Here is a 24,623-nt window from a genome sequence, read left to right as displayed (position 1 = left end):
GCTCTTTGCTTTTTTTCAAATTTTTACAATAAAGGTTCCTTTATCACTTTTGAAAGTGAATTTAATTTTTCGATATTATTCTTAGATTGAGAAATTTAATTTCAATCGTCACCAAATAGTGTTTTACATTAAAATTGTAAAGCAGAGTAAGCTCGAAAATAGGTTTCAAAAAAGTTTTATTTTCAAAGTACTTATACTAAAAAATACAAAGATTTGAATTTTTATAACAATACCTATAAAATAAATGTCCTCTGGATGCACTATTAATAATAGTAATAATAATAATAATTAATAATAGTAATGCGCAAAAAAAAAAGGAAACTGTAAGCAACATTTAGCTGACTACTTGGATTTTTCGGCACAACAAGAGCATAGTCACCAGTTAAATTCATGCGCAGATTGTTTGCGGAAAACAGACGAAAACACTAAAATAATAAATTTGACTATTGAGGTTATGGTTTAGCGTTACGTTTCTGTGTTGCAAAAAATCCTATATTATAACAATGTTCAAAGTAGGCAGCATACGCAAAGTCGAAGTGAAGAACTTTGTGTGAGTACTTACAGTTTAAATATGGGTATTACTTTTTGAATTTTATAGAACCTACAGTTACACAGAGCTTTATCCGGGCCCCAATTTAAACATGTTAATTGGTCCCAATGGGACTGGTAAGTCTACAATTGTTGCTGCTATAATTTTGGGACTTGGCGGCAACCCGAAAACTGTTGGTAGAGGCTCAAGAGTAAATATTCAATTTTGTTTTTGGCGTCTCGTAAACCAGCTTGATTATAGGTGTCTGAATATGTAAAACATAACTGCGAAGAGGCTACGATTCATATTTATTTACAAGGAAAAAAAGACAATGATTTTATTAAAATTACGCGAATTTTTAATACACACGACAAGACTGTTTGGCTTATAAATAATCAGAAAGTAACCGTGAAAGAAGTAATGGATTGCTGCAAACTGTACAATATACAAGTTGATAATTTATGTCAGTTTTTGCCCCAAGACCGGGTTCAGGATTTTGCGAAAATGAACCAACAGCAATTATTAAAAGAAACCCAAGTAGCTTTATGCCGGGCTGATTTAATTGAAAAACAAGAAGCCTTGATAGAATGCAGAAATAATCACAGACAACTTACTGAAGCAATTGATAAGAATGGAATCAAGTTGGAGGAAACTCGCGAGGCTAATTTGCGATTAGAAGGCAAAATTGAAAATTTTAGTAGGAAGAAAAATTTTTTAAGTCAAGTTGAAAGCATAGATCGCAAAATGGCATGGTTAAAGTATGATGAACTTTATGAAAAAATGTCTGAAACGAAAGCTGACTTGGGTAAAGCGACTCAAATTTATGAAAAACACAGAAGTGTCGTTAAACCAGCAGAAAAAGAAATCCAAAAGGCCAAACAAGTGGTTCAAGAATTGCAACAATCAAATTCCAATATTGTAATTATTGACTGTGGTCTTTAGTGTTTTGTATTTTTTTTAATTTTCAGACGCGCACTATTCGCGAGCATGAATCGTCCTGTAGAAACTACCTGGAAAAAATTGAGCAAACAAAAGACAAAATAAGAAACGTAGAACAACAAGTGAATGACCAAATCGCCATCATTGAACAAAAGAATCAAGAAATTGAGACTATGGCTTCTAAAGTTGAAGAAATGAAAGTCGCGCAAAGAGATCTAGCGAATAAGTGTGGCAATGGTATTTTCTAAAATTTGTAATTCATATTTTTTACACTGTTTTTTAGATGAGGAGGTTCAAGAAAAAGTTAGAAAAATAACAACTGAAATACAAAAGTTTCGACGTCACGTAAGCGAATTGCAGAATCAAAGAGACGATCTTATTGCGTCAAGGCAGACGAAATCGGCACAGTTGCGGGCTTACGAGAACGAAATAAACAGAATTGATAATGTGAAACAACAAAGGTTGAACTATCTGCAACGGGTGGACAGGGATGCCTATGAAGCGGTGACTTGGCTGAGGAATAATAAAAATCTTTTTAAGGGAGAGATTTATGAGCCCATAATGCTAGAGGTAAAGTTTGTCTTCAGCTAGGTATTTTTTAAAATTATTTTTATTAGCTCAACGTTCTTGACCCAAAAAATGCAATGTATGTCGAAAGTGTCATTCCGTTACGTGATCGTGTGGCTTTTACTTGCACTGATAAAGACGATATGAATTCTTTGATTCGTTATTTGAGAAGTGAGAAGCAACTGACAGTTAACGTGCTATATGCTGGTGATCCCAACGACCATGTATCGCGGTATCAGCCTTCTATCCCAATAGAGCAGTTGCGAAAATACGGTTTGTATACTTACATGCATTCATTGTTTACTGCCCCTGAACCAATCATGAGATACTTATGTAAGACATACCGAGTGCATAATATTCCAATCGGCAATAAACAAACAAATCAGTTCTTTCAAGAAGTGCCTTCCCAAATTAGGGTTTTCTTTAGTGGTAAGTCTAAAATACTGGTAGTTTTAAATAGGTATGTATGTTTAAAATTTTTACTTAGACAAAGTAAGATATTCGGTGAGTTACTCCCGATATACCAATGCGAAGAGTACAAGACAAAACGAAATTAGCTCAGATGGAGGTTTTTCCATATCTGTTGATGTATTACATTTAGAGAAAGTCCGTGGCCAAATGCAAGAACTTAGAAATAGTTTTGACACATGCGACACTCAAATGAAAGAACTTGACACACAGGTAGAATATATACAGGGTATTTCACGAGTGATAATGAGCCTGACCACATTTGAACTGCAGCCAGCAATACATTTGCATAGGCTTCATGGATTTTGATTATGAATTTTAAAATTAATAAAACATAGTTATCGCGTGACTGACAATTTTTAAGGTTATTGTCTATCTACCATTGGAAAACACTTTCAAGCCTTTTTGGAGCTTTTCTATACAGGAAACATTGTCTTTACAAAAGAAGTATTTTTCCCAAATTCGTCATAAATGAAAATCAGATCTGTTTTCTCATCGTTGTGACAAATAAAATTATCGAAGCAAAGCTATCGTGGATTCATAATTCGGTTTTTCAAACAATGCGATATCTAAAATATCCACGTTAACTTTGCAAATGTATTGTGGGTTGTATTTTCAACTCCGTCAGGTTCATTATCACTCGTGAAATACCCTGTATATAAATTTTATATTTCTTCTTTTACTAAATCATTGGGTCCAGATTTCGCTTATTAATGAGAAAGTTTCAAAACTGGGTGATGAACTCAAATATATCCACAGCATCAAGCAACAAGCACAAACAATTGAAAGTCGTATTGTTACCATGCAACGAAAGGTCCAAGAGTTGCAACAACAGTCATCCAATGGAGACCAGATTCGCGCACAAGGTCGTAATAAAATTCGGGTGAGTACTTCTCTGTCCAAGTGGAGTAAAGTTACCTACTGTGTTTACATAGAAAGTCGTCTTAACTTTCCGTCCATTGGCGCAAGAACTTAAGAACACTTACAAGTCGTTAACTATTCTTACAGTTAAAAGTGAATTAAATTTTATTAAAATTGAGAAAGCGCGCCGTCATGCGGCGTATTTAGAAAATAAAGCTGAAGAGGCGCGACGGTTGTTGGAAGAGAGTGAAGCTACCTTAAACCAAGTTAAGGAGGCTTATGCTAATGTGAAGGGTCAAGCTAAGGCTGCACTTCAGAAGGGTAAAGGCTTATCAAAAGGTTGCACACCTGAGGATGATGGCTTTGAGGAATTTCGGGAGACCCATGAGCGGCTGTCGACGGACTTAAGGGAACTACAAGAAGAAAAGTTACAATTAAATGCGAAAATTGAATGTTTAAATACGGCCGATGATGACGAGATGCGTGAGTATGAAGAAAGAGTTGAGATGATCAAAACCTTACAAGGGAGTATCGAACGAGCCCACATCGACTTGAGTAAAATATCGGCCAAAATGGACCAATTGCAAGAGGAGTGGTTGGGTCCGCTTCGTCAATTGGTCACCGAGATTAACGCCAACTTTGCAACGGCTTTCGAACGGATGGGGTGTGCAGGAGAAGTCTCCATAAACCCAGGCGATGACGAGAAGGAGTTTTCCAAGTACGGACTTTGCATCAAAGTGACATATCGTAATGGAGAGCCGATGCAGGAACTCAACAGTGTGGTACAGAGTGGAGGAGAGAGAGCAGTGGCTACGGCGGTGTTTATGTTGGCTTTGCAAGAATTAACCCCAGTGCCTTTTCGATGCGTTGATGAGATTAATCAAGGCATGGACGCGAATAATGAAAGGAGAATTTTTGATTTGTTGGTGGAGTTGACCAGTCAAGCCGACACGGCCCAATATTTTTTGATAACTCCAAAATTAGTGCCCAATTTAAGATATTCAAGGTCAACAATGGTGCATATTGTTCACAATGGACCGTTTGTGGAACCGGATAGGAAGTGGGGCATGTCTAAATTTTGTAACCCGCAAAGAGCAAAAATACATTAATTGTTTTATTTTCTATGCCTACTGTTATGAAAAGTATTTCTATTTTGAAAATAAAGTTATTTTGAGATTTTGTTGGACAGGAAGTAGGGCATGATCAATTGTGTAACTCACAAAGGACGAAAATACATAGTTTTAATTGTTTATGCTTATTGTTATAAGAAGTATCTCTATTTTAAAAATAAAGTTTTTTAAAATATTGTGTTTATTGTTATATGTACAGAGAACCTCGTTTATGGGTAGTTATAGTTCTGTTTAATCTACGTTTACAAAAATCTACGTTGATGCGCACAGGAAATAAGCGCACACGGAAAAAAGCGTAAAAAAGTGCAGCATAAACTATTTATTTTTCATTTGGGTACGTGATAGTACGTTACAATTTTATCTTGGAATTTTAAATTGTGATATTTAATTCATGTTTAAAAACTCCATAAAAACGCCTATCCCACATTTTGAGTTCTAGTTTACGAATTTAATCGATTGAGGTGTTTTCTTCTCGTAGTTCGCTGGGCCGCTCCGCGCCCCTGCCGGCTGTACGGCGCCGTGTTTTGTTTATTGTTTGTGTTTATAGTTATTTTTACATTTGCACAAACTTTCAAAGTTGTAGGATGTAGAATTGACTAAGTAAATTTTGAACGTGCGTTTTTGTGTCTTTTTCCCGGTACACGGGTACGCTTTATTCCTTGTATAATTTTTTCCGTGTGCGCTTTTTTCCTTGTGCGCTTTTTCCTGTGCGCTTTTTTCTTTGTGCGTGTTTTTCTGTGCGCTTATTTCCTAGATTCAAAACGTCAACGGGAAATAGTTGAACTCAAAAAATGCTCAGGCGAGAAAAAGATTATTTCTATCGAGACGTCGATGATTATAGTATAGTTTCAATTATCTGCTCTCCTAAAAAATCCGCGTTTTTATGGTCGAGAATAAACAAAAAACCAAAAATTTTGAGACGCGTGCTTAAATTTGTACATGCTTATTGCGAAAATTGATCGGTTCACGTATAGTAGTAGAATGCTTGGTTTATGTTTATTACGTTTTTTTTGAATATGTTACTATGGTTTTGCGTTTTATACAGGGTTATTCATAAATATGAAGCAATATTTGAACCTCAAAAATGACCTATAAAGTGATGTTAATTTAAATAATAACTCGTGTCCTATCTCTACTGATAAGAACTTTACAGCCCTCGGAATGTGGGTATGGAAATTTGATTTTTTTTTGTAATAACTTTGGAACTATTTGACCAAATGTTATAAAATTTGGAACATTTCCTTGTGACAACATACCTTTTGAACTGGTAATCACGAAAACCGGATGCATCCACTCAATTTCCTGTTCCAGCAGTTGCAGGTCACATTTTCTGTGTTTTTCCATTTTTTTGCTTTCTTAACACCAATTTTTTATTGCCTAAATCGATAGAGTAATCAATTTCGAATAAAAAACGCATAACCTTTAATACCCCTAAAATGGACCGTTTCAAAGATATTTTAATTTAAACTGAGGACTGCACAACGCTGAAATCAAAAATTTTGAATAAATGATATCCACGGCAACAAATGACCATGGTCCCACAAATTGCTGTCAGGCATCTGTCAACTTTGACATTGAACCATTCTTGGGCGTTTAATTGAAAATATTTAATAAAAGAGTTTACCTCAGATTCCAAACATAACTTAGAATAAATCCAAATGGATCACGTAGCATTTAATTCATAAAAAATTCACAAAAATTTATCGTCAAAGTTAACAGATGCCTGGCAGGGATTTATGTGACCATGGTCATTGGTTGCCGTGGATACCACTTATTCAAAATTCATATTTGTCATTTTCAGCGTTGTGCAGTCCTCAGTTTAAATTAAAATATCTTTGAAACGGTTCATTAGGGGTATTAAAGGTTATACGTTTTTTATTCGAAATTGATTACTCTATCGATTTGGGCAATAAAAAATTGGTGTTAAGAGAGCAAAAAAATGGAAAAACACAGAAAATGTGACCTGCAACTGCTGGAACCGGAAATTGAGTGGATGTATCCGGTTTTCATGATTACCAGTTCAAAAGGTATGTTGTCACAAGGAAATGTTCCAAATTTTATAATATTTGGACAAATAGTTCCAAAGTTATTACAAAAAAATCAAATTTCCATACCCACATTCCGAGGGCTGTAAAATTCTTATCAGTAGAGATAGGACACGAGTTATTATTTAAATTAACATAATTTTATAGGTCATTTTTGAGGTTCAAATATTGCTTCATATTTATGAATAAGCCTGTATATATGTATGCTTTTATGTTTGTTATTTTACTTTACTTAATTATTCTGTTTTTTAGTTTTTTAATTACAGTAGGTACTATAAAACTTAAAATTTAAAAATGTCGCTCAGTGGCGTGGCGTGGCCATGAATTAGTTGAGGCCTATATCATTTAATCTTTAATTTAAATTACGTCTAGTTGATAATTAATTTATTTGTTTTGTATTATCTTGAGTTGGTGGCCAGTCAGGGTAATAATCCCAATCAACATGTCTCGTTGTTAAAATATTATTATATACATATGACGATAACTTCCTTGTTCTTGGTCTCTCTGGATCATCAAAGTCTACATAATGCAGTCCGAACCTTAGTCTGCAAGCGACAAACAAATTTTGTGAAATTTAGCGGTGTAATAACTTACGTATAACCAGACATCCATTCAAAATTGTCCATCAAACTCCACGCGGTGTATCCAATCACGTTACAATTTTGTTCGTGGATAGCTTTTAATATTTCATAGAGATAATCTTTATAGTAGTTAGCTCTGACATAGTCATCGTGTTGACCGTAATCGGAAAACCCATTCTCTGTGATGAACACTGGTGGATTGTTATAATGGTTTTTAATCCACACTAATAGTTTATTAATACCCCAAGGAACGACTTTAAACCAACTACAGGCTGAATCTGGCCATGAGGAGTCTTGGTATCTTATAACACCTGTGTCTACCCAATGGGACGGATGGTCCCCTGCACCATCAACAGCTAGATAAACTTTATCAGAACTGTAGTGGTTCAAACCGATGAAATCGTAAGTTCCCTTCATCATTTCTTGTTCTTCGGGGCTAAATTCTGGCAGACGCGATCTATTATATCCTTCAGAAATGCTGTTCTTTTTTACCCTTTCGATCATCACGTCTGGGTAATTTCCCTTGACACAGGGATTGACAAACCATCCAAACTATATTTTAAATATTAAAAGTGATAGCTACTACGGGTAGCAGATATACCTATTTATATACTCACATTCATCTCTAAATCGATTTCTGAAGCTTGTTGGTCAGTTTCTCGGTCAAGATAATCGGGTTCGTGCCAGAAGGAATCTATTGAAATACCGATTTGACCTTGCTGTTTTCCTCTGAAGTCACTATCGTACAATCGGTAAGTTTTCCCATGGGCCAGAAGTATCGTATGAGTACATTCATAACCCCCAATCCCAGGATTTTTTATAAAAGGAGCAAAACTACCTCCAGAATAGCCGCCTTCACAAATCTGTATAATTTCATTAAAAGTAATCCAACGTTTAACTCTATCTCCAAAATTCTCAAACAAAACTCTTGCATAATCAATAAAATAATCAGCAGTTTTCCTCTCAGGCCATCCACCCTCATCTTGGAGCGGCTGGGGCAAATCCCAATGGAACATTGTAGCGTAAGGTTCAATCCCATTAGCCAACAACTCATTAATCAAGCTGTTGTAATAATCAATCCCTGCCTGGTTAATTTGATCTGTTTTCCCCGTTGGAAGAATTCTAGACCAAGATATAGAAAAACGGTAAAAGTTTACTCCCAGATTTTTGAGGAGTTGAACGTCTTCTTTGTACTTATGGTAAGAATCACAAGCGATGTCCCCATTGGACTTATCAATCACCCAGTCTGGGTGCTCGTGAAGACTTCTATCCCAAATGTTTTCCCCTTTTCCGTCTTCGTTCCATGCACCTTCAATTTGATAGGACGCACTAGCGGCACCAAAGACAAAATCATCTGGAAAGCGGTAGTCAGGGAGGTCTGCAAGGGCGAAAGTACTGCAAAAAATTTCTTCATATAGGATTTGATTGATTGTATCGCTACCTTGTATACATTAGAAATACAATTGTTTGCATCTTGAATTTGAGTAAAAATTCAAAATTTAGGAGAACTATTTACAGATGAATATAATTATAGCGTACCTAAATGACGAGCAAGTATTACAGTTCAACGTGATTTTGATACTTTACATGGACGTACTTTTATGACATCAATTATTAATGTAAAAAATGTCTTTTTTATTGCAAAATAAATCATTTCTTTTTAAATACATATTTATTTATTTAAACTAAAACAAACTTAAACATGTATACAGTATGTCCCCGGATAGAGTGAAACGACTTTCGTAGGTAAAAGATAAAAAAATTCTCGATTTGAGTTTTCATTTTTTGGGGTTCAGCTCTGCTTGGTTAAAGACTGATTTCTATTTTTGCATTGAGATAATAATTTTTGCATTGAGATAATAAGTTTGCCTTGCAAATTTTCAAAGAAAAAATCGAAATCATCGGGGAACTATAATTTTTCATTTTTTATATGTTTATTTCATAAATTAAAGAATTTTATTTTTTACAGTTCTTTTATTATGAATAAGATAAATTTCACAATTTCACATCACTTAAATTTCTACATACAGGGTGTCAATTTTAAAACTTTCAATCGGCGATATTTTTAGAACTGAAAATGTTAGCGAGAATCACTCAAAACCGTTTCAGTGGTTTTTAGGGGGAATCAAAATGACAGGGTAAGTGACATCCTTGAAGCTACAGCCACCTCAAATTGAAAATTTTAAATGGCACTACCCTACTTGTGATACATCGTTGGAAAGCTCATAACAAGCGCTTTTCAAAAATGTCATACAACAGCCTATTTAGTAAATCCGTTTTTTCAGTTATTCAAAAACAAAGACTTACAATTTTTTTTTTTTTTGTTATATTCAAGGGTGGGTGGAGGTGCGTCATTTAGGTTCTCCTTAGAAACCACCAAAACGGTTTTGAGTGATTCTCAAAAACTTTTTCAGTTGATCAGTATTGCCGATTGCAAGTTTTAAAATTGACACAGTGTATATCACTTAGGGCCAGTTTCATAATCGAATTAAAGGGAAATTAAAATTAATGTTGGTTTAGAATGTGAAATTTTTGTCAACAAGTCCATAGGTATAGGCACGTTCTAAACCAACATTAACTTTAAAATCTCTTTAATTCGATTATTACGCCCGGTTTCTGAAACGATTTATCGTTTGATAAATTTTATCGGTTCCACAATTTCTATAGAAACACCAATCAGATAAGAGCTACCTCAGTAACTACCAAAACGACAAAATTCATCTAATGATATCGTTCTGGCAATCGGGCATTAATAATTAATTTAAAAAGTATATCTAGTTGAGCATTAATTTATTGTTTCGTATTATCTTGAGTTGGTGGCCAGTCAGGGTAATAATCCCAATCAACATGTCTCGTTGTTACAATATTGTTATAAACGTATGATGATAACTTCCTTGTTCTTGGTCTCTCTGGATCATCAAAGTCTACAAAATGCAGTCCGAATTTTTGTCTGCAAGCGACAATTAAATTCTCTGAAATTTAGTGATATAATGACTTACGTATAACCAGACATCCATTCAAAATTGTCCATCAAACTCCACGCAGTGTATCCAATTACGTTACAATTTTGTTCGTGGATAGCCTTTAGTATTTCATATAGATAATCTTTATAGTAGTTAGCTCTACCATAGTCATCGAGTTGACCATAATCGGAAAATCCGTTCTCCGTTATGAGCACTGGTGGATTGTTATAGTGGTTTTTAATCCACACTAATAGTTTATTAATGCCCCATGGAACTACTTTAAGCCAATTAGAGGCTGAACCTGGCCATGAAGCGTCTTGGTATCCTATGACACCGGTGTCTGCCCAGTGAGACGGATGGTCCCCTGCACCATCATCAGCTAGGTAAACTTTATCAGAACTGTAGTGGTTCAAACCGATGAAATCGTAAGTTCCCTTCATCATTTCTTGTTCTTCGGAGCTAAATTCTGGCAGACGCGATTTGTTGTATCCTTCAGCAATGCTGTTCTTTTTGACTCTTTCGATCATTACGTCTGGGTAATTGCCGTTAACGAAGGGATTGACAAACCATCCATACTACAATGTAAAAAGTAAAGATAGTTAATACATTTAGCAGATATATTTGTATAGCTACTCACATTCATCTCCATATCAATTTCTGAAGCTTGTTGGTCCGTTTCTCGGTCAGGATAATTGGGTTCGTGCCAAAAGGAATCGATTGCAATACCGATTTTACCTTGCTGTTCTTCTCTGAAGTTACTATCGTACAATCGGTAAGTTTTCCCATGGGCGAGAAGTACCGTATGGGTACATTCATAATCCCCAATTCCAGGATTTTTGATAAAAGGAGCAAAACTACCCCCAGAATATCCTGCCTCACAAATCTGCATTATCTCATTAAAAGTCATCCAATGTTTAACCCTATCCCCAAAATTCTCAAATAAAACTTTTGCATAATCAACAAAATAATCAGCAGTTTTTCTCTCAGGCCATCCACCCTCATCTTGGAGCGGCTGTGGCAAATCCCAATGGAACATTGTAATGTAAGGCTCAATCCCATTAGCCAACAACTCATTAATCAAGTTGTCGTAATAATCAATTCCTGCCTGGTTAATTTGATCTGCTTTCCCTGTTGGAAGAATTCTAGACCAAGATATGGAAAAACGGTAGAAGTTTACACCCAGATTTTTAAGGAGTTGAACGTCTTCTTTGTATTTGTGGTAAGAGTCACAAGCGATGTCTCCATTGGACTTATCAGCTACCCAGTCTGGGTGCTCGTGGAGACCCCTATCCCAGATGTTTTCACCTTTTCCGTCTTCGTTCCATGCACCTTCGACTTGGTAGGACGCAGTAGCGGCACCAAAGACAAAATCATCTGGAAAGTGGTAGTCAGGGTCGTCTGCAACGGCGAAAGCACTAAAAAATATTTTTATATAGGATTTGATTGATTGTAGTTGCTACCTTGTACAAATTAGAAACACAATTGCTTTCATTTTGAATCTGAGTGAAAAGGGAAGGTTGAGGGGAATATTTATATCTGGACAATTGTGCATTTCAGATTATATCAAGAAATCATGCACAACTTCAAAAATTAGTCGCAAAATAAAACACTTAACGCAACTAAGTTGGAGATAAAATAAAGAACTGCGGAAATATTATGTATTGTACAAAAGTAGGTACTTAAGATTTATAACTGGTTCTTAGCAACAACTCCCTGCTTTTCCGTATGCATAAAAAGAAAACTTTTTCTATTCTGTTCAATTCTATTTAATCCCATTCTTTTCTCTTCTATTCTATTTAGTTCTGTCTCATACTGTTGTAATACGGTAATAACAGAAATACTTATTCATCAACGTTTTCGCAGTGTGGTGTAGGTATATTTTTTTAAAACATCAAATTGAAGCGAAGAAATTTTTGCATTAAGTATTTTTAATTATATTTATTTCTCTTTATAGGAATGTGATGATAACATAAACTATGTAATACACGTGAGCTACTCGTATTGTTTTGTACTTTTATCAATGTAAGTGATTAGAAAACATGAAGTGTTATTTTTTTTTGATAGGTGTGGTGATACATGAGAAAAATTTTTGTTTTGTGATACCGTATACAATTTAAAAAACAAAAATTTACTAATTTTTAAAATTCTGTTTTTATAAGAGTGATTTTTGATTTATGGAGAGGGAAAGCAAGCTTACGATAATTTGAATGCGCTTTATTTATTTACAATTACAAACTTCTTTAGGTTGTTGAGCAAACCCCATCATTCAATTCTTATTAGTATCAGCATTTTCTCCGATTATTAAAAAAACACCTAATTTGAGTCGATTAAATTTTATTAAGAATATAGAATAGAACCGATTTATGTACACATAAAATGCATCAAGACTCATTCCCCTGTCGTCTCTTCTTTTATCCCGTCATCTACTTCGGTCGGATTGATAATCTTGTCATGCACAGTCCTCAAATGCCTTAAAAGATTACTCTTAACGTTAAACCCTTTAAAACACAGTTCACACATGTACGGTTTCTCGCCGGTGTGCGTGCGTTTATGTATCAACAAGGAAGCATGAGAAGGAAACTTTTTGAAACAGGTCGTGCAACAATTCTGAGCGGGGCCGAATGATTTTGGCGTCTTTATCACTTTGCTGGGCGCTGTTTTATTCGACAGATGCAATTCAAATTCGGTATGCGTGTTCTGGATGTGGTGGACCCATTCGGCGGGGGTGGGGAAGTACTTTTGACAAAGGTCACAATGGAGTTGAGGAAAAGGCGCGTCTGAGTCCTCATCCTGAAAGCAACAATCTCATAATCAAACTTTAATCGAGTTTAAAATCAAGTACCTGTAAGCTTTTGCCTCGCCTTTGCCTCTTTGCCGGCAACATGTCCGTATGGGTCTGTACGTGACGCACCCATTCGGCTGGAAGCGTGAAAGTTTCCGAGCAAAGCTCGCAAGTCAGGGGTGAATACAAGCCTTGTTCTTCACTATCCTCCATGTATATTTCCGGTTTGATGGTCATTTCCGTACTGAAGACCTCTTTCTCGTCCACTAGTTCCATATCGGATTCGTTGACTTCGCTCCACTCGATCGGCTCCTCTTTAATCACCAGAAATTGGAGCGAGTCGTTGCTTTGCTCAGTCTTCTCACTATCAACCGATTCCGTGTTTTTTTGCGTCCTTTTCTCTTCTTCTGTACTTTTGATCACCGAATTCTGGTTGTTTTGTTTAGGTTTTTCTTTCTTTTCCTGTTCACCACTCTTGACTTGATTTTGCTTCTCTTTACCCCCTTCTTTTTGCCCGTCATACGTCTTCATCACATTAATAGTATAATTCAGAACTTTCGGTGCCGAATCACCGGGACTTGCCGCTGTCGCTTGAGCTTCCTTATGTTCGGTCTTGTTGGACTTGCTTTTGTGCGATACCTTGACTAGCCGATTTTCGTTATTCTCGTCCTCTTTCGGACGCCATAAGCCTTTCACTTTGAGGATATCACCACCTCGGAGAACCGGCTCGAGGATGTCTTTGGAAACGGTGGCTTCTCCACTGTACATGTATTGGATGAGGGTTTTCATAGTTCGATAGTTTATTTCAGGGGGGAGGATGATCATCAAAGGAAGGGCAGTGGTCACACGGGGTTGTAATTTGAGGACTTGGTGGAGGTATTGGCTGCAAGCGGAAAGGACGAAACGGTGGGCCATTATTTGGCGGCCGTCGATTGTAACGAGAGCTACATCGGCAAACGTCTCGTTCTGTAGAGAAGTTGCGATGCAGGAGTGGAGATAGGAGCCAAACGAGTGCCATTTCAGTTGATAGTTTTCGGCGATTTGGTCCATGGCGGCTACAAAAAATAAATAAAATCATACAAAAATACTACTTCTTATGTAACAAAAAGACAAAAATTTTGATTTAATTGTCGAGTCTACTAGCATTCGCCCAATATATCCAAAAAAATATCAGTCTGTGCCGTAAAACGATATCAAACACCAGAAGGGAAAATGTTCTGTTGTGCGAACCTGTTTTAGTAATAAATAAGAAAAGAAGTACACTGAGTGAGTCATTTAAAATAAAGAACCTAACCGCATTTCAGGCACAACACAAAATACATTCTCAGAGACCACTATACTCGTATGTATTAACTGATAAATTGTTTAAATTTTTTTTAACAAAATACCTGTGAAGTATCAAAATTCGATACCATCTTTAACAAAAAAAAAATGGTTACAAAATTTTTATATACTGCATGTCCCCTAATTGAGTTTACAAGAACAAAAGAAATTTTTTTGATTTTACGCCAAAACTTGTATTTTTTTCTATATGCTTTCTAAGTTCCATCACATTGGCGGTTTTACTTTTTTAGCAATGATGTCTCGATGTCAATTTGCCAATTAATTAATTAATTAAATAATGATTGTTCTTGATTTGACATTTATTTTTTGACATTTCACATTTTTTTGTGTCTATTTAATGATACTAATGATCTTGTATATGTTTTTCTATAATTATTTAGTAAAGGTACAAAAATTTTGATAATAAAAACCACAAATAACATTAAACAAAGATAGAATTTAGGATACAACTTCCTTGTTTCCTCTTCTAATAGTTTGCAGCGGTCTGTTGGAAAAATATTTTTCCAACAGAAATCAATAGAGTCAAAGTGCAAAATTTAAACTCTCATAACTTCGACATTTTTATAGATGAATTTTTTTTTTTAATTTTTTGCATGTTCCTAGTATCTTACCTTACATTTTTCTCTGGGGCGCGAGTTCTGGCGCACCTTGTATGTACTTTCAAATCACGAATATCGTAAATTAAAATATGATAAGTGACAATTTTTCTTAGAAGTTAGTTAGCTATAACTGCAAAATCAGACATTTGTCGTATTGTAGCCTTTGTAATTGCCCTGGGAATGTGTACAGGGTGCTGCATTTTGGATGTCCGAATAGGGAATCTCCGAAACTAAGAGGTTTACCCAAAAACGAGTAATACATTCTGGGACTAATTTTTTCAGAAAATAATATTGGTTAAAACCGCATCCCGTTATCGTCTTTTGTTTTCGACTTATAGACTAAAATTGACATTTTAGCGAAATCTAAAAAAATTCATATCTTCGTTATTACAGAAGACACATATTTGAAATAAAGACATTATATACAGGCACTTTTCTAGGCAGAATTTAATAATGTAGTTAACAATTTTTTTCAGTTGTTTGTTTAGCCGTAATAAAATAAACTTGTATTTTTTAAATGGGAATCATAGATGGCTATGTCATTTTTAAAAAGCATGTTTTTTTCTTATCTTGTAAAAAAGTGCCTGTATAATGTCTTTATGTCAAATCCGTAACTTCAATAATAACGAAGATATGAACTTTTTAGATTTCGCCAAGATGTCAACTTTTGTCTGTAAGTCGAAAACAAAAGACGATAGCGAGATGCGGTTTTAACCAATATTATTTTCTCAAAAAATGAGCCCCAAATGTATTACTCGTTTTTTGGCTAAACATCTTAGTTTCGGATATTCTCTATTCGGACATCCAAAATGCAGCACCCTGTATACTGGGTGATTTTAAGGTATGTGCAAATATTTTAACAGCTAATAGTAGAGCTCGAAAAAAGTCAAAATAACTCAACTTGCCTTATACGAATGTTTATAGTTTTTGAGATACAAAGGGTGCAACCTCCCCACATTGGCATCGGAGTTCTATGATTTTTTTATATGAGGCCCCATTTTGTGTGCTTATTTTGGTTAATTTTTACCCAATTTTTTGAAACAATGAAGAGCTAACCTCAGAGATCATATTAGTTAACAATTTGAGTTGGTAAAGTTTAAGGCTGCGCTCTAAATTTAAATTTTTTTGACGAACAATACTTTCTGTATCTCAAAAACTATAAACATTAGGATAAGGTAAGTTGACTTCTTTTGAGCCTTTGAGCCCCACTATCATCTTACGTTAAAATCACCACATGTGATCCAAATTTAAATAAAGTGAAAATATTTTTTTGGAGTGGTGGTATATTCTTCGCAAATACATTAGCATTAAGCTGTAGGTAATTTTTTTTTGATTATTATAGATATAAATCTGCCAAGAATAATGTTTACATTATTTAATCCCCTAGTATATAGACAGCCAACTTTGCCACATGTTTCTGCTTTCTTGTCCAAATATAATCCTTTTGCTCTAACTTTCTAATAAAATAAAAAGTGTTCACACTAAAACCCGTAACACTAATAAATTTTTCACCTGTTGCAAACTTAAAAATCGCCAACGTTCTGATCCGGGTCACATTATTTATCAATCCCCGCCAATGCAGCAGCTTTTTTATTTACAATATTGATTCTGTGCGTAAGCGCCAAATTAAATATCGCAAAATTATCAATAGATCAAATAGTTTTGTGATGTTTTTCACATGTAGAAAAATTAACTAAAAATAGTTAACCCACTACTTCAAAACTTGCCAAAGCAAAATATTTATTTGAAATGTGGCGTGTGTCGGAACTCGGAAGCGCGTGCATCGCAACGCTGATGTCCGAAAAACGCTTTAACAACATAGAAATTGTTTACCTTACAACGTCTTAAGGCGGTTAACACGAACGCATCACCGTCGGCTGCAGCAGCACTCGTACAAAAATGAATTTAGCCAGTTGCAGATGCCGGCATAAAAATCGATAAAATCGGTCTACCTCTATTGATTTCATCCAGCCAATCCTGAACAGCCATTTATCCTATCGACCTGACATCGCTCTAGTCGCGCACTCCATTTTATTGATTTACGTGTTCAAAATTGTATTGTTTCGTCTACTTTAAAGTTGCTATTTCGACCAGCAATAACAAAACGCGTTGAGGGTTGAGGGACAACTGAGACACGGTTGGGCCTGAAATTTAAATGAGAACGTTGGTTGCCTTTGCTTAGGGTTCTTCAGATAATAGAGTAAAGAATTTATTTTTAAGACGCCGCTGAGGATTGTTTGGAAGAATAAAGATTGTTATTTGTTTAAGTTTCCTTCCGTTTTGTTTTTGGGTTTGTTTTTACTTTCATACAGACAACAATACCCAAACCAAATTGCAAAAAAAAAAAAATGTGAAGATAGTTTTTCTGTTTGTTCATTCTCAATTTTTTTGTTTTGGTAAAAATCACCGACGATAATTATAGTAGGGATCTAGCTATCAAAAGAACATACATGTACCTATGATGTATATACATAAGTATAAGTAGTACATACATAGAATATAGGTTTATTTACAAATGCACAATCCCTCTCTAGAGCCCTGCCTAACTATACCCTTAAAACCCTCCACTACGTCTAGATGGTGCTGCATTCCAAACATTTAAAATCCAAGCATTGATTGTTAATATAGCTCGGTTTAATAATAACTCCAGCATTATGAATCTAAATATTTTATTACGTACACTGTAAAACAGTTTTCTATGTGTTGACCTTTAATGCCAGCTTAAAATCTCTCATACGAAACGATTTTCATTTACTTTAAGCCGTTTATTTATTATTTAAATTAACAAAAAGGCACTTTTTTTCTCGTTTGATGTTCACTGGATTATTTGTAGATGACTCTCTTCACCTAATTTATTTTATTGTAAAGTTGTGCTTGCATAAGTAATATTTTGTAAGGAGTTTGTTTAAAAGGCACTTGTGAGTGTGCTATACCTACAATCGTTGCCTTCACCAAAATGCTTATTCTAGAGAGCACACCTGAGGTCGTTTTCTCAGAAGTCAGGTGCTTTTTATTGCTTTCTTGGTACCTATTTGGGTGCATGTAACTAGATTTATTTTTTCTAACAAAGATTACATAAAAGAATGATTAATTTAATCACAATTAGATATAAGGAAGCACCACAGAACATTTCTCCTAGGCAGAATATAAAATATCAGAAATTCATTTTACTTATTTTGAGGTTTTTTAACTTCGGATACTTCTTTGTTTAATTGTTGGATGTTGTACAAGTACATGTTTATGTATTTATTTATGTTACGGACTCTTTCTCAAACTTAAATATTTTAAACCGTAACTTTTTCGCATTTTAATCGTCACTTCGTCCAAATTGAAATGTGTATTAAATTGGTTCAAGTAAATTTTTGTTTTTCCTTTGTTCCTATTCTTATTTCAGCTACATAGCTCAAACATCTTTCGCAATTCATCTCATTTCATTCCGTAACCGCTTGGCCTTTTGATTAAAGCACCTCTCCATCGTTTTAGCCTAATAATAAAACTATTTGAAACGAAGCGAGTTTTAAATTTTAATAAACATGTTAAACGCCGCCCCCACGAATCTCCGGCAACTTTTTGCCTGAAAGCTCAGGATTATTATTTAAAATTAAACGATGCAGCTTTCAATTAAGGCTAGGTTAAAAGGAATCTCGAACTCGCTTTCGGGGTGTCAATCATAAATCTGTCGGCCCGACCGGCTTGTGGGGCGTTTATTATTCTGTGGTTAAGCTGATGTCACAACAAAGGATGTACTTGTGATTTACAACACTACCTAGATTGGTCTTATAGAAAAATCATTTTCCTAAACCCCACTAAAAATTTTATTACTTTTAAGTTAAATGCGGTATTGTTAAGAGTAAACGAGAGGGTAAACAAATCATAAATTAGTGGAACCCACCCGGACCCAGAAACCAAGGAAACAGGTCAGTTTTTAACAGGGCCGGATTATTTACTTTCTTTTTGTGTCTAAAATAATTGAAATATTTTAATAGTTTAAACCAGGTGGTTATTAACAAGTTATTATTAAATAAAGCAGATTTTTTTTAATAATAGCTTGATAAAACTCTACCACTACTTTGGTTTTAAATACGGCCCTGTTTTATTCTGGTGGGTGCAGCAACACTTACAAAGGAACGTGCCATTTATGGAGGGTTACAAATTCAAGCCATTGTTTGGTTAATCTCTTATAATGTGTCATAAAATTTTTAGTAGGTCTTAGGAAAATGATTTTTCTATACTTGATATTTGTAGACTCAAGTAAAATTTTCTTATTTTCAACGGTTTAGTTTTAAATTTGAAGTGTTTATTTAATGGAAAAGTAAATAACGTAATGAAAACACAGGTAAATCTCGATAAATAGGAACTAATTGAAGGGGTTCTCCGGATTGTCGATTTTTCGGTTTACCGAATTAATTTTTTTCTTAATTAAAGTAACTGAAATACAAATTTTCATTAAAACATATGTAATAAAATATATAGATGGAGCATTATAAAAAAATAACTTTTTCATAGTTCTGATTATCGAGCACTATCTAGTGGTACCATAGATGAAATATTGTATATTTCCTCTATGTTGGAACTAAAGATTCGATAGATTTATTTTTCGTCTTACAAGACGTTCGGATTAATCTAATATGTATACATACCAGTAACATTTTTTAAATCTTTTGATGTTGATGGGTCATTAGAAGCAATTTCCAATGAAGGGACACTTTCAGGCGTATTAGGTGGTGGTGTTTCCTCCGCATTCAACCGATTTTGCAAATTCTAAAAACAAGTTCAAAAATGAAAAATCACGTTGTGTCTATTTTTTAAATTTCATTTTATTATTATTTATTATTAAGTATTCAGGGTGAGTCTGCTAATTTGTATCTCAAAAACTAATAATCATACAGAATTCAGCGTTTTAGGTACTTTAATTGTTTTCGGTCCACCCGAGTGTTTAATATTATAAAATGTGAATTATGATAAAGTACAAAAAATGTGACTTACCTTGTACTTACGAAGAGAAGCAATGTTCCCTTTGTTTTTCTTAGTACTAGACAAAGTTCTGCCATTACCTTTAGTTCTGGCCATGTTTTAAAAGATCACTAAGCACAAACTTCACACAATAGCACAGCCAACTGATAAACAGTAATTAAAAATTACTACTTTAGGGAGGTTACAATGTAAAGGGTTGGTGTTTTCTCTTTTAAATAACAATAACTATACTTTCCAAAAAATATAAATTTTATATCATATATATCATATTATGTATATCATATTATTTCCTATATTAAAAATTCATAAAGTGTAAATTAGGTTTTTATCAAGAATAACAATGTAGGTGTCATTTTTTGAAAAAATAGGGTCGTTATGTCACTATAACTATATGTCACTGGATTGAGTTTACAAGAAGAAAAAAACATTTTTCAACTTATCATTATTTAGTTGATGAATTAATTGTCAAAGTGACATATAGTTGTCATATAAATAAAACAACCAATGTGATAGGACTCAAAAAGCAGAGAAAAATTATTATAATAATATTAGTCCAAAATCAAGAGAAAAATGAACTTTTCTTTTTACTGAATCAGAATGAATAATAAAGAATTTTAAAGTAGTCTTTTTATCTACTGTTTATGATTTATCAACTAATTTTAGTAGATAAAGTAGTCTTTTATCGTCTTTGAAAATAAAGTAATTTTTATCTAATGTAAATATTCAAGAAAATCTGGTAGGTGAGTACAACATAAAATGAAATATTATACATGACGATAAAGATTTCTTTATCGTCTTGTATAATAAATTACTATTCTTTGCAGTTTTGGCGCAAAATAAAAAATAATTTTTTTTTCCTCTTTCAAAAAGAGACTAAAACTAAAACACAATGAAATCTAGGTTATCATTTCTGGGTAATAAGAAATTAGCCAGGTGTGTGTTCACAAAAAGGTTGCTTTCTAAATACCAGCCCTGGATAAAGAAAATATTAGACAAACAAGTTACCTATTGTAATATCAATAATAATTACTTGAAACTCCTAAATTACTATTAAGCGGCTAATCCCTTTTCTAGTTACAAGGTTAACTTTCTCCGATTTGGTGGCTAATCTCGACCAAATTCCTTTTTCAACGGAAACAAAAGTCAATACTGTTTTTATGTTATGTAAGATGAACAAGACTAACAAGAAAGTGAGACGTGACAAATCTAATAATTTTTAGCAGGTATACCTGCACTTGGGTCTGTTACTCAGACCTCCCGGTCCCACTGTAAATCTTTCTCGGGATTTGTCTAATCATCTGCCATAAATCATCGTTCCAGAAATTTTGTGCTCCAACGAATTAGAATTGTCGCGATATCAAGCTTATTTTTAATAACAGAAAAAAACTAAAAACACCAAGCTGTTTCAAATAAAAATCTCTACCGAATAGCCGAAGAGTTTTTCCATTTTGAAGCCTGGGTGTCTTTATAAGTGTTTTAGTCCAAAAAGGTGTTTATTTAAGTAGCCGTAATTTGATAAGTATCAGATTTTTTAAAATTTTGTTTCGGCCACTTTGTAGATATCATTTCTAAGATACATAGAGTTTTTAAACGACGTTGATATCTTTCCAAATAACTTAATTACAGCCGCAATTCTTTTACATTGGAAACGCCATAAGAGAAATACGTTTAACCAAGCCTTAAGTGATCTGCGGCTGATCCTTGTTGGCAGGATTATTGCAGTCACGTGTAACCTACTTAAAAATCCAATATAAGTTAGGAGTATTATTTAACCGGGTGAATGTTTATGGGGACAACCGACAATCTAACGACTTCACGAAATCAACAGCCTCCCTGCTGGTGAATAATTTTTATGATTCTTGACTTGAGAGCTGAGAGACATCTGCAACTCACGATGACGATGACGTATAATGACGCAACATGCTCTGCAGACGGTGGTGGGAGGTGGGATCGATATGGAGGAGGTTGGAATTCCTAGGCTTGTTTTCTACCACCTGTACTCGCTATTGTGACGTCACATATTTTGATTCTAGCTTAATGAGCCGAAACACAGATGGAATCATGTAGAAAGAGATAGCATCCAAAGTTGACTAATTGACATTTATTGTTTGTTTTTAGTTATTTCTTATTCGTGTTTTTAAGAAAACTAAAGTAATTTGCGGGAGTAATCGTTCGTTGTTCGTATTGTCATAGTACTGCAGCAATTACCGCAACAGCGCAAACCACATAGACATTTATTAAAAATTTCTACATTTGCGCCCAGTTTCGCCAAATGTTATATTTAGGTTTTAGGTTTATTATTTAATAAAGTTGCTTGTCTGCACGAGAACTACCCGAGAAATATGTCACACGTGATCCATAATTCGGAACGGTTGACCGCAATCTCGACCGATTTTGATTTCGTTTTATGAATTTTTCATTCATGCGATAGGTTACGGCAAACCAGTTGGCCGTTATGCAGCTACTACATTTACCAGTGTTTCTCAAAAATTAAGAAACTAAAAGAAATAGTCTTTCCATAACTGAATATAGAAGTCTTATGAGTCACTAACAGAAATTGATAAATATCAAATGTCAAACTTTTTCCAAACCAAAATTAGATACCTCTGCCCCCCCCCCCCTAATTAAGGTACACAATTTATTTTTGATGTCACCAATGGATTCAGCGTCAAAAAATTACTCCAAATGCAAACTTTTGTATAATTATATCTATCGACTACTGAGATAATTGAAAAAAAACCTATTGTCCGCCACCTTTAGGGGATTTTAGCTCCCTCAGGAAGAATTTTCGAACATAGGTCTGTAGACTTAGGGAACCACCCCCCGAGACCTTTCAACGTTTTTTCCAGTCAGCCTGTATCTATGTTTATAATTAACTCGAACAACTATTCAAACATAAGGCACGTGCAAAAGCATGGAAGCAATTGTTGTTTAATAATAAGCAAGTTAAATAAATATTGCAACAAACTAAAAATAAAAAGAAAACATAAATTTGTGGTAGGGTTTATTGCAAGTTTTCGAAAGGTCAGGCTTACTGGTTTTTGGGATTTCATTTGATTTTATTAACATGAAAAAACAGATATATTTTGATTTGGGTTTCAGTAAATTCTTTGAATAGATCAGTATTTTTTTGCCAATTTTAGAATGTGTATGTAAAAGCATCAATTTGGTAACGACAGGTATAACGTCGGATAATGTATCAATTTCCGGTCTCAGTTGATGTATCTGCCTATCCTCATCCTCCTTCACCCTCCTCAAATTTATGTCGGACTCTTTTATTAATATACAGTCACCTAGGGGTTTTCCCGAACAGTCAAAAATCGATAATGTAACCCTCTCAACGTACAATTTCGCAAAAGACAAATTTCACTTCTTAGCAGTAATAATTTAAATTAAAACACTGGGTAGTTTCCATAAATCTTTGAAAAAAAGTGTTGTTTTAAATTTCATATGTAAATAAAGGAATTATACAAGTTTTACGAGGTACGGTTTATTGCCCTAAAATCGACCTTGACTTTTTTATTTTAATTTTATCTACATATAAAAATTCATAGTAATACTAATAATTCACCTGCTACAGTAAAAATGATGGTTTTAACATTTTTGTAATAAAAAAGAATTTTTAAGCTTTAGTAGATTATCATTATTTATAATTAAAACATTTAATATGACATGCGTTTTAATTAACCCAGCTTTACAACTTTGTCGCGAAATTATTAAATCTGGCTTTCAACATGTCTAATAAATGAAAGTGACTTGAAGCGTGCGTACAAGGCGAGGTACATTATACTCTTTTTTTAAATTTTTTTTTTCTAATCAATGCAAAACCTACATTTGTTTTCTTTCGAATACTAATAATTTACTTTTAAGTATTTGTACGTTTATTTGATTTCTAAATTTTTAAAACTTAGAATTATGGGACTTTCTTTGGTAATTTGTTATATGTTGCACAAGTAGAACTTAAGTTTTTTACCTGCCCTACCGAATCAGTGGGGTTGCTTTTCTGAAAAATCCTAAAATAGAAGAAAAAAAATGAAGAAAACATAAGATTATATTTTTATGCGAACATCGAACCGGAAAGAGTGTTGCGAGAACTTGATTCAAAACTTAAATTTTACATGAGATATTTTACCAGTTTGAGAAGTACGTACAAGAAGCACAGTTGACGACTGATCCTCAAGCAGTCATGGCACTGTAACATACTCAAAAAGCATTTTCTTTTTGTATCGTGTCGTAAACATGTTGTTGAAGGTTTTACTACCATCTCTGCAGAACACGTCACTACTTTTACTCTTTTTAAATAATAATCTAATCAAAATAAAGAGTTAAGTTTTTGAGCTTCAACAAATACCAAACAATGGTAGATTGCAATACTACGAGTACATTCTAAATAGTAATTAAACACATGAATAAGTAAAAACTTAAACTCTGTCATTATTGAGTTGTACTGGAATTTTTTTTATAAAAAATTAAATACCTATTTGGTCCTGTCTGCTGGTAAAAAAAATAATTTATATTAAATTAACAAAGCCTGTTTTAGTTTTCGTCGAGACTTCGATACAAAAAATTGCACTGTTCAAGATCCACGTAATAATAAGTAAGTCGCACTAAAATATTCTAAGGGATCTGTGAACTTGTTTCCTCTGGGTCGAGACCAGCGTGCCGCCGCACCGTTCCGACGCTGTCGTCTTCGGCGGCGGCGCTGTAGCGTCGCGGCGGCTTTGCTTCGGCAGTCTAGCGCGAGATTTTCGCTATGCCGCTTTGCGTTCCGGGCCTCAGGCCCTAGCAACTCCATGTCGAGTCCAGGCGACGCGGCCGAGCCGGCACCACCGCCGCCGGAT

At 34.4% G+C, this 24,623-nt stretch overlaps 4 protein-coding genes across 6 annotated transcripts; 1 reads left to right on the top strand and 3 right to left on the bottom strand.

Annotated features, from left to right (window-relative positions):
* Positions 1 to 406: 406 nt before the first annotated feature.
* LOC123010546 (structural maintenance of chromosomes protein 5) lies at positions 407 to 4,661 on the top strand. The gene is made up of 9 exons (XM_044407534.1): positions 407 to 550; positions 599 to 740; positions 791 to 1,447; positions 1,498 to 1,705; positions 1,752 to 2,038; positions 2,086 to 2,464; positions 2,523 to 2,716; positions 3,204 to 3,386; positions 3,439 to 4,661. The coding sequence occupies exons 1-9, from the start codon at positions 504 to 506 to the stop codon at positions 4,471 to 4,473; spliced, it is 3,132 nt and encodes a 1,043-aa protein (XP_044263469.1). The 5' UTR covers positions 407 to 503; the 3' UTR covers positions 4,474 to 4,661.
* Positions 4,662 to 6,918: 2,257 nt separating this feature from the next.
* Positions 6,919 to 8,693, bottom strand: LOC123011813 (myrosinase 1-like). Its single transcript, XM_044409454.1, has 4 exons — positions 8,562 to 8,693; positions 7,738 to 8,515; positions 7,134 to 7,672; positions 6,919 to 7,084 (listed from the first exon to the last, which is right to left on the bottom strand). The coding sequence occupies exons 1-4, from the start codon at positions 8,591 to 8,593 to the stop codon at positions 6,919 to 6,921; spliced, it is 1,515 nt and encodes a 504-aa protein (XP_044265389.1). The 5' UTR covers positions 8,594 to 8,693.
* An 859-nt stretch (positions 8,694 to 9,552) lies between these two features.
* LOC123011045 (myrosinase 1-like) lies at positions 9,553 to 24,053 on the bottom strand. The gene is made up of 4 exons (XM_044408309.1): positions 23,934 to 24,053; positions 10,721 to 11,498; positions 10,120 to 10,658; positions 9,553 to 10,070 (listed from the first exon to the last, which is right to left on the bottom strand). The coding sequence occupies exons 1-4, from the start codon at positions 24,044 to 24,046 to the stop codon at positions 9,911 to 9,913; spliced, it is 1,590 nt and encodes a 529-aa protein (XP_044264244.1). The 5' UTR covers positions 24,047 to 24,053; the 3' UTR covers positions 9,553 to 9,910.
* LOC123011044 (histone-lysine N-methyltransferase PRDM9) lies at positions 12,053 to 20,278 on the bottom strand. Of its 3 annotated transcripts, none has more exons than XM_044408306.1 (4): positions 19,795 to 20,278; positions 19,449 to 19,569; positions 12,926 to 13,920; positions 12,053 to 12,873 (listed from the first exon to the last, which is right to left on the bottom strand). In XM_044408306.1, exons 1-4 carry the CDS (start codon positions 19,876 to 19,878, stop codon positions 12,472 to 12,474), a joined length of 1,602 nt encoding a protein of 533 aa, XP_044264241.1. In that variant the 5' UTR covers positions 19,879 to 20,278; the 3' UTR covers positions 12,053 to 12,471. The 3 variants fall into 3 exon arrangements, with proteins under 3 accessions (XP_044264241.1, XP_044264242.1, XP_044264243.1); XM_044408307.1 differs by adding an exon at positions 16,761 to 16,952 and having other exon boundaries at positions 12,054 to 12,873; positions 19,449 to 19,906; XM_044408308.1 differs by lacking the exons at positions 19,449 to 19,569; positions 19,795 to 20,278 and adding an exon at positions 16,642 to 16,745 and having other exon boundaries at positions 12,054 to 12,873.
* Positions 24,054 to 24,623: the final 570 nt, after the last annotated feature.

Source organism: Tribolium madens, unplaced genomic scaffold, assembly GCF_015345945.1.
Source record: "Tribolium madens isolate multiple individuals breed KSU strain unplaced genomic scaffold, Tmad_KSU_1.1 Scaffold_91;HRSCAF=231;Tcas5.2_LG7, whole genome shotgun sequence".
In the NCBI taxonomy this organism is placed as follows: Eukaryota; Metazoa; Arthropoda; class Insecta; order Coleoptera; family Tenebrionidae; genus Tribolium; species Tribolium madens.
The sequence above is the reverse complement of the archived record's forward strand: the minus strand, read 5'-3'. Positions and strand labels throughout refer to the sequence as shown.

Coding starts and splice junctions, on each gene's coding strand:
- LOC123010546 (XM_044407534.1), top strand. CDS start 504: ATGTTCAAAGTAGGCAGCATACGCAAAGTCGAAGTGAAGAACTTTGT. Junction 2,465..2,522: donor AATTAGGGTTTTCTTTAGTG/GTAAGTCTAAAA, acceptor ATTTTTACTTAG/ACAAAGTAAGATATTCGGTG. Junction 3,387..3,438: donor AAGGTCGTAATAAAATTCGG/GTGAGTACTTCT, acceptor GTGTTTACATAG/AAAGTCGTCTTAACTTTCCG.
- LOC123011813 (XM_044409454.1), bottom strand. CDS start 8,593: ATGCAAACAATTGTATTTCTAATGTATACAAG. Junction 8,516..8,561: donor GTATTTCTAATGTATACAAG/GTAGCGATACAA, acceptor AATTTTTTGCAG/TACTTTCGCCCTTGCAGACC. Junction 7,085..7,133: donor GAATGGATGTCTGGTTATAC/GTAAGTTATTAC, acceptor TGTCGCTTGCAG/ACTAAGGTTCGGACTGCATT.
- LOC123011044 (XM_044408306.1), bottom strand. CDS start 19,878: ATGGCCAGAACTAAAGGTAATGGCAGAACTTTGTCTAGTACTAAGAAA. Junction 19,570..19,794: donor CTTCTCTTCGTAAGTACAAG/GTAAGTCACATT, acceptor ACTTGTTTTTAG/AATTTGCAAAATCGGTTGAA. Junction 13,921..19,448: donor AGATTTAAAAAATGTTACTG/GTATGTATACAT, acceptor TATTTTTTGTAG/CCGCCATGGACCAAATCGCC.
- LOC123011045 (XM_044408309.1), bottom strand. CDS start 24,046: ATGGTAGTAAAACCTTCAACAACATGTTTACGACACGATACAAAAAGA. Junction 11,499..23,933: donor AGTCGTCAACTGTGCTTCTT/GTACGTACTTCT, acceptor AATATTTTTTAG/TGCTTTCGCCGTTGCAGACG. Junction 10,071..10,119: donor GAATGGATGTCTGGTTATAC/GTAAGTCATTAT, acceptor TGTCGCTTGCAG/ACAAAAATTCGGACTGCATT.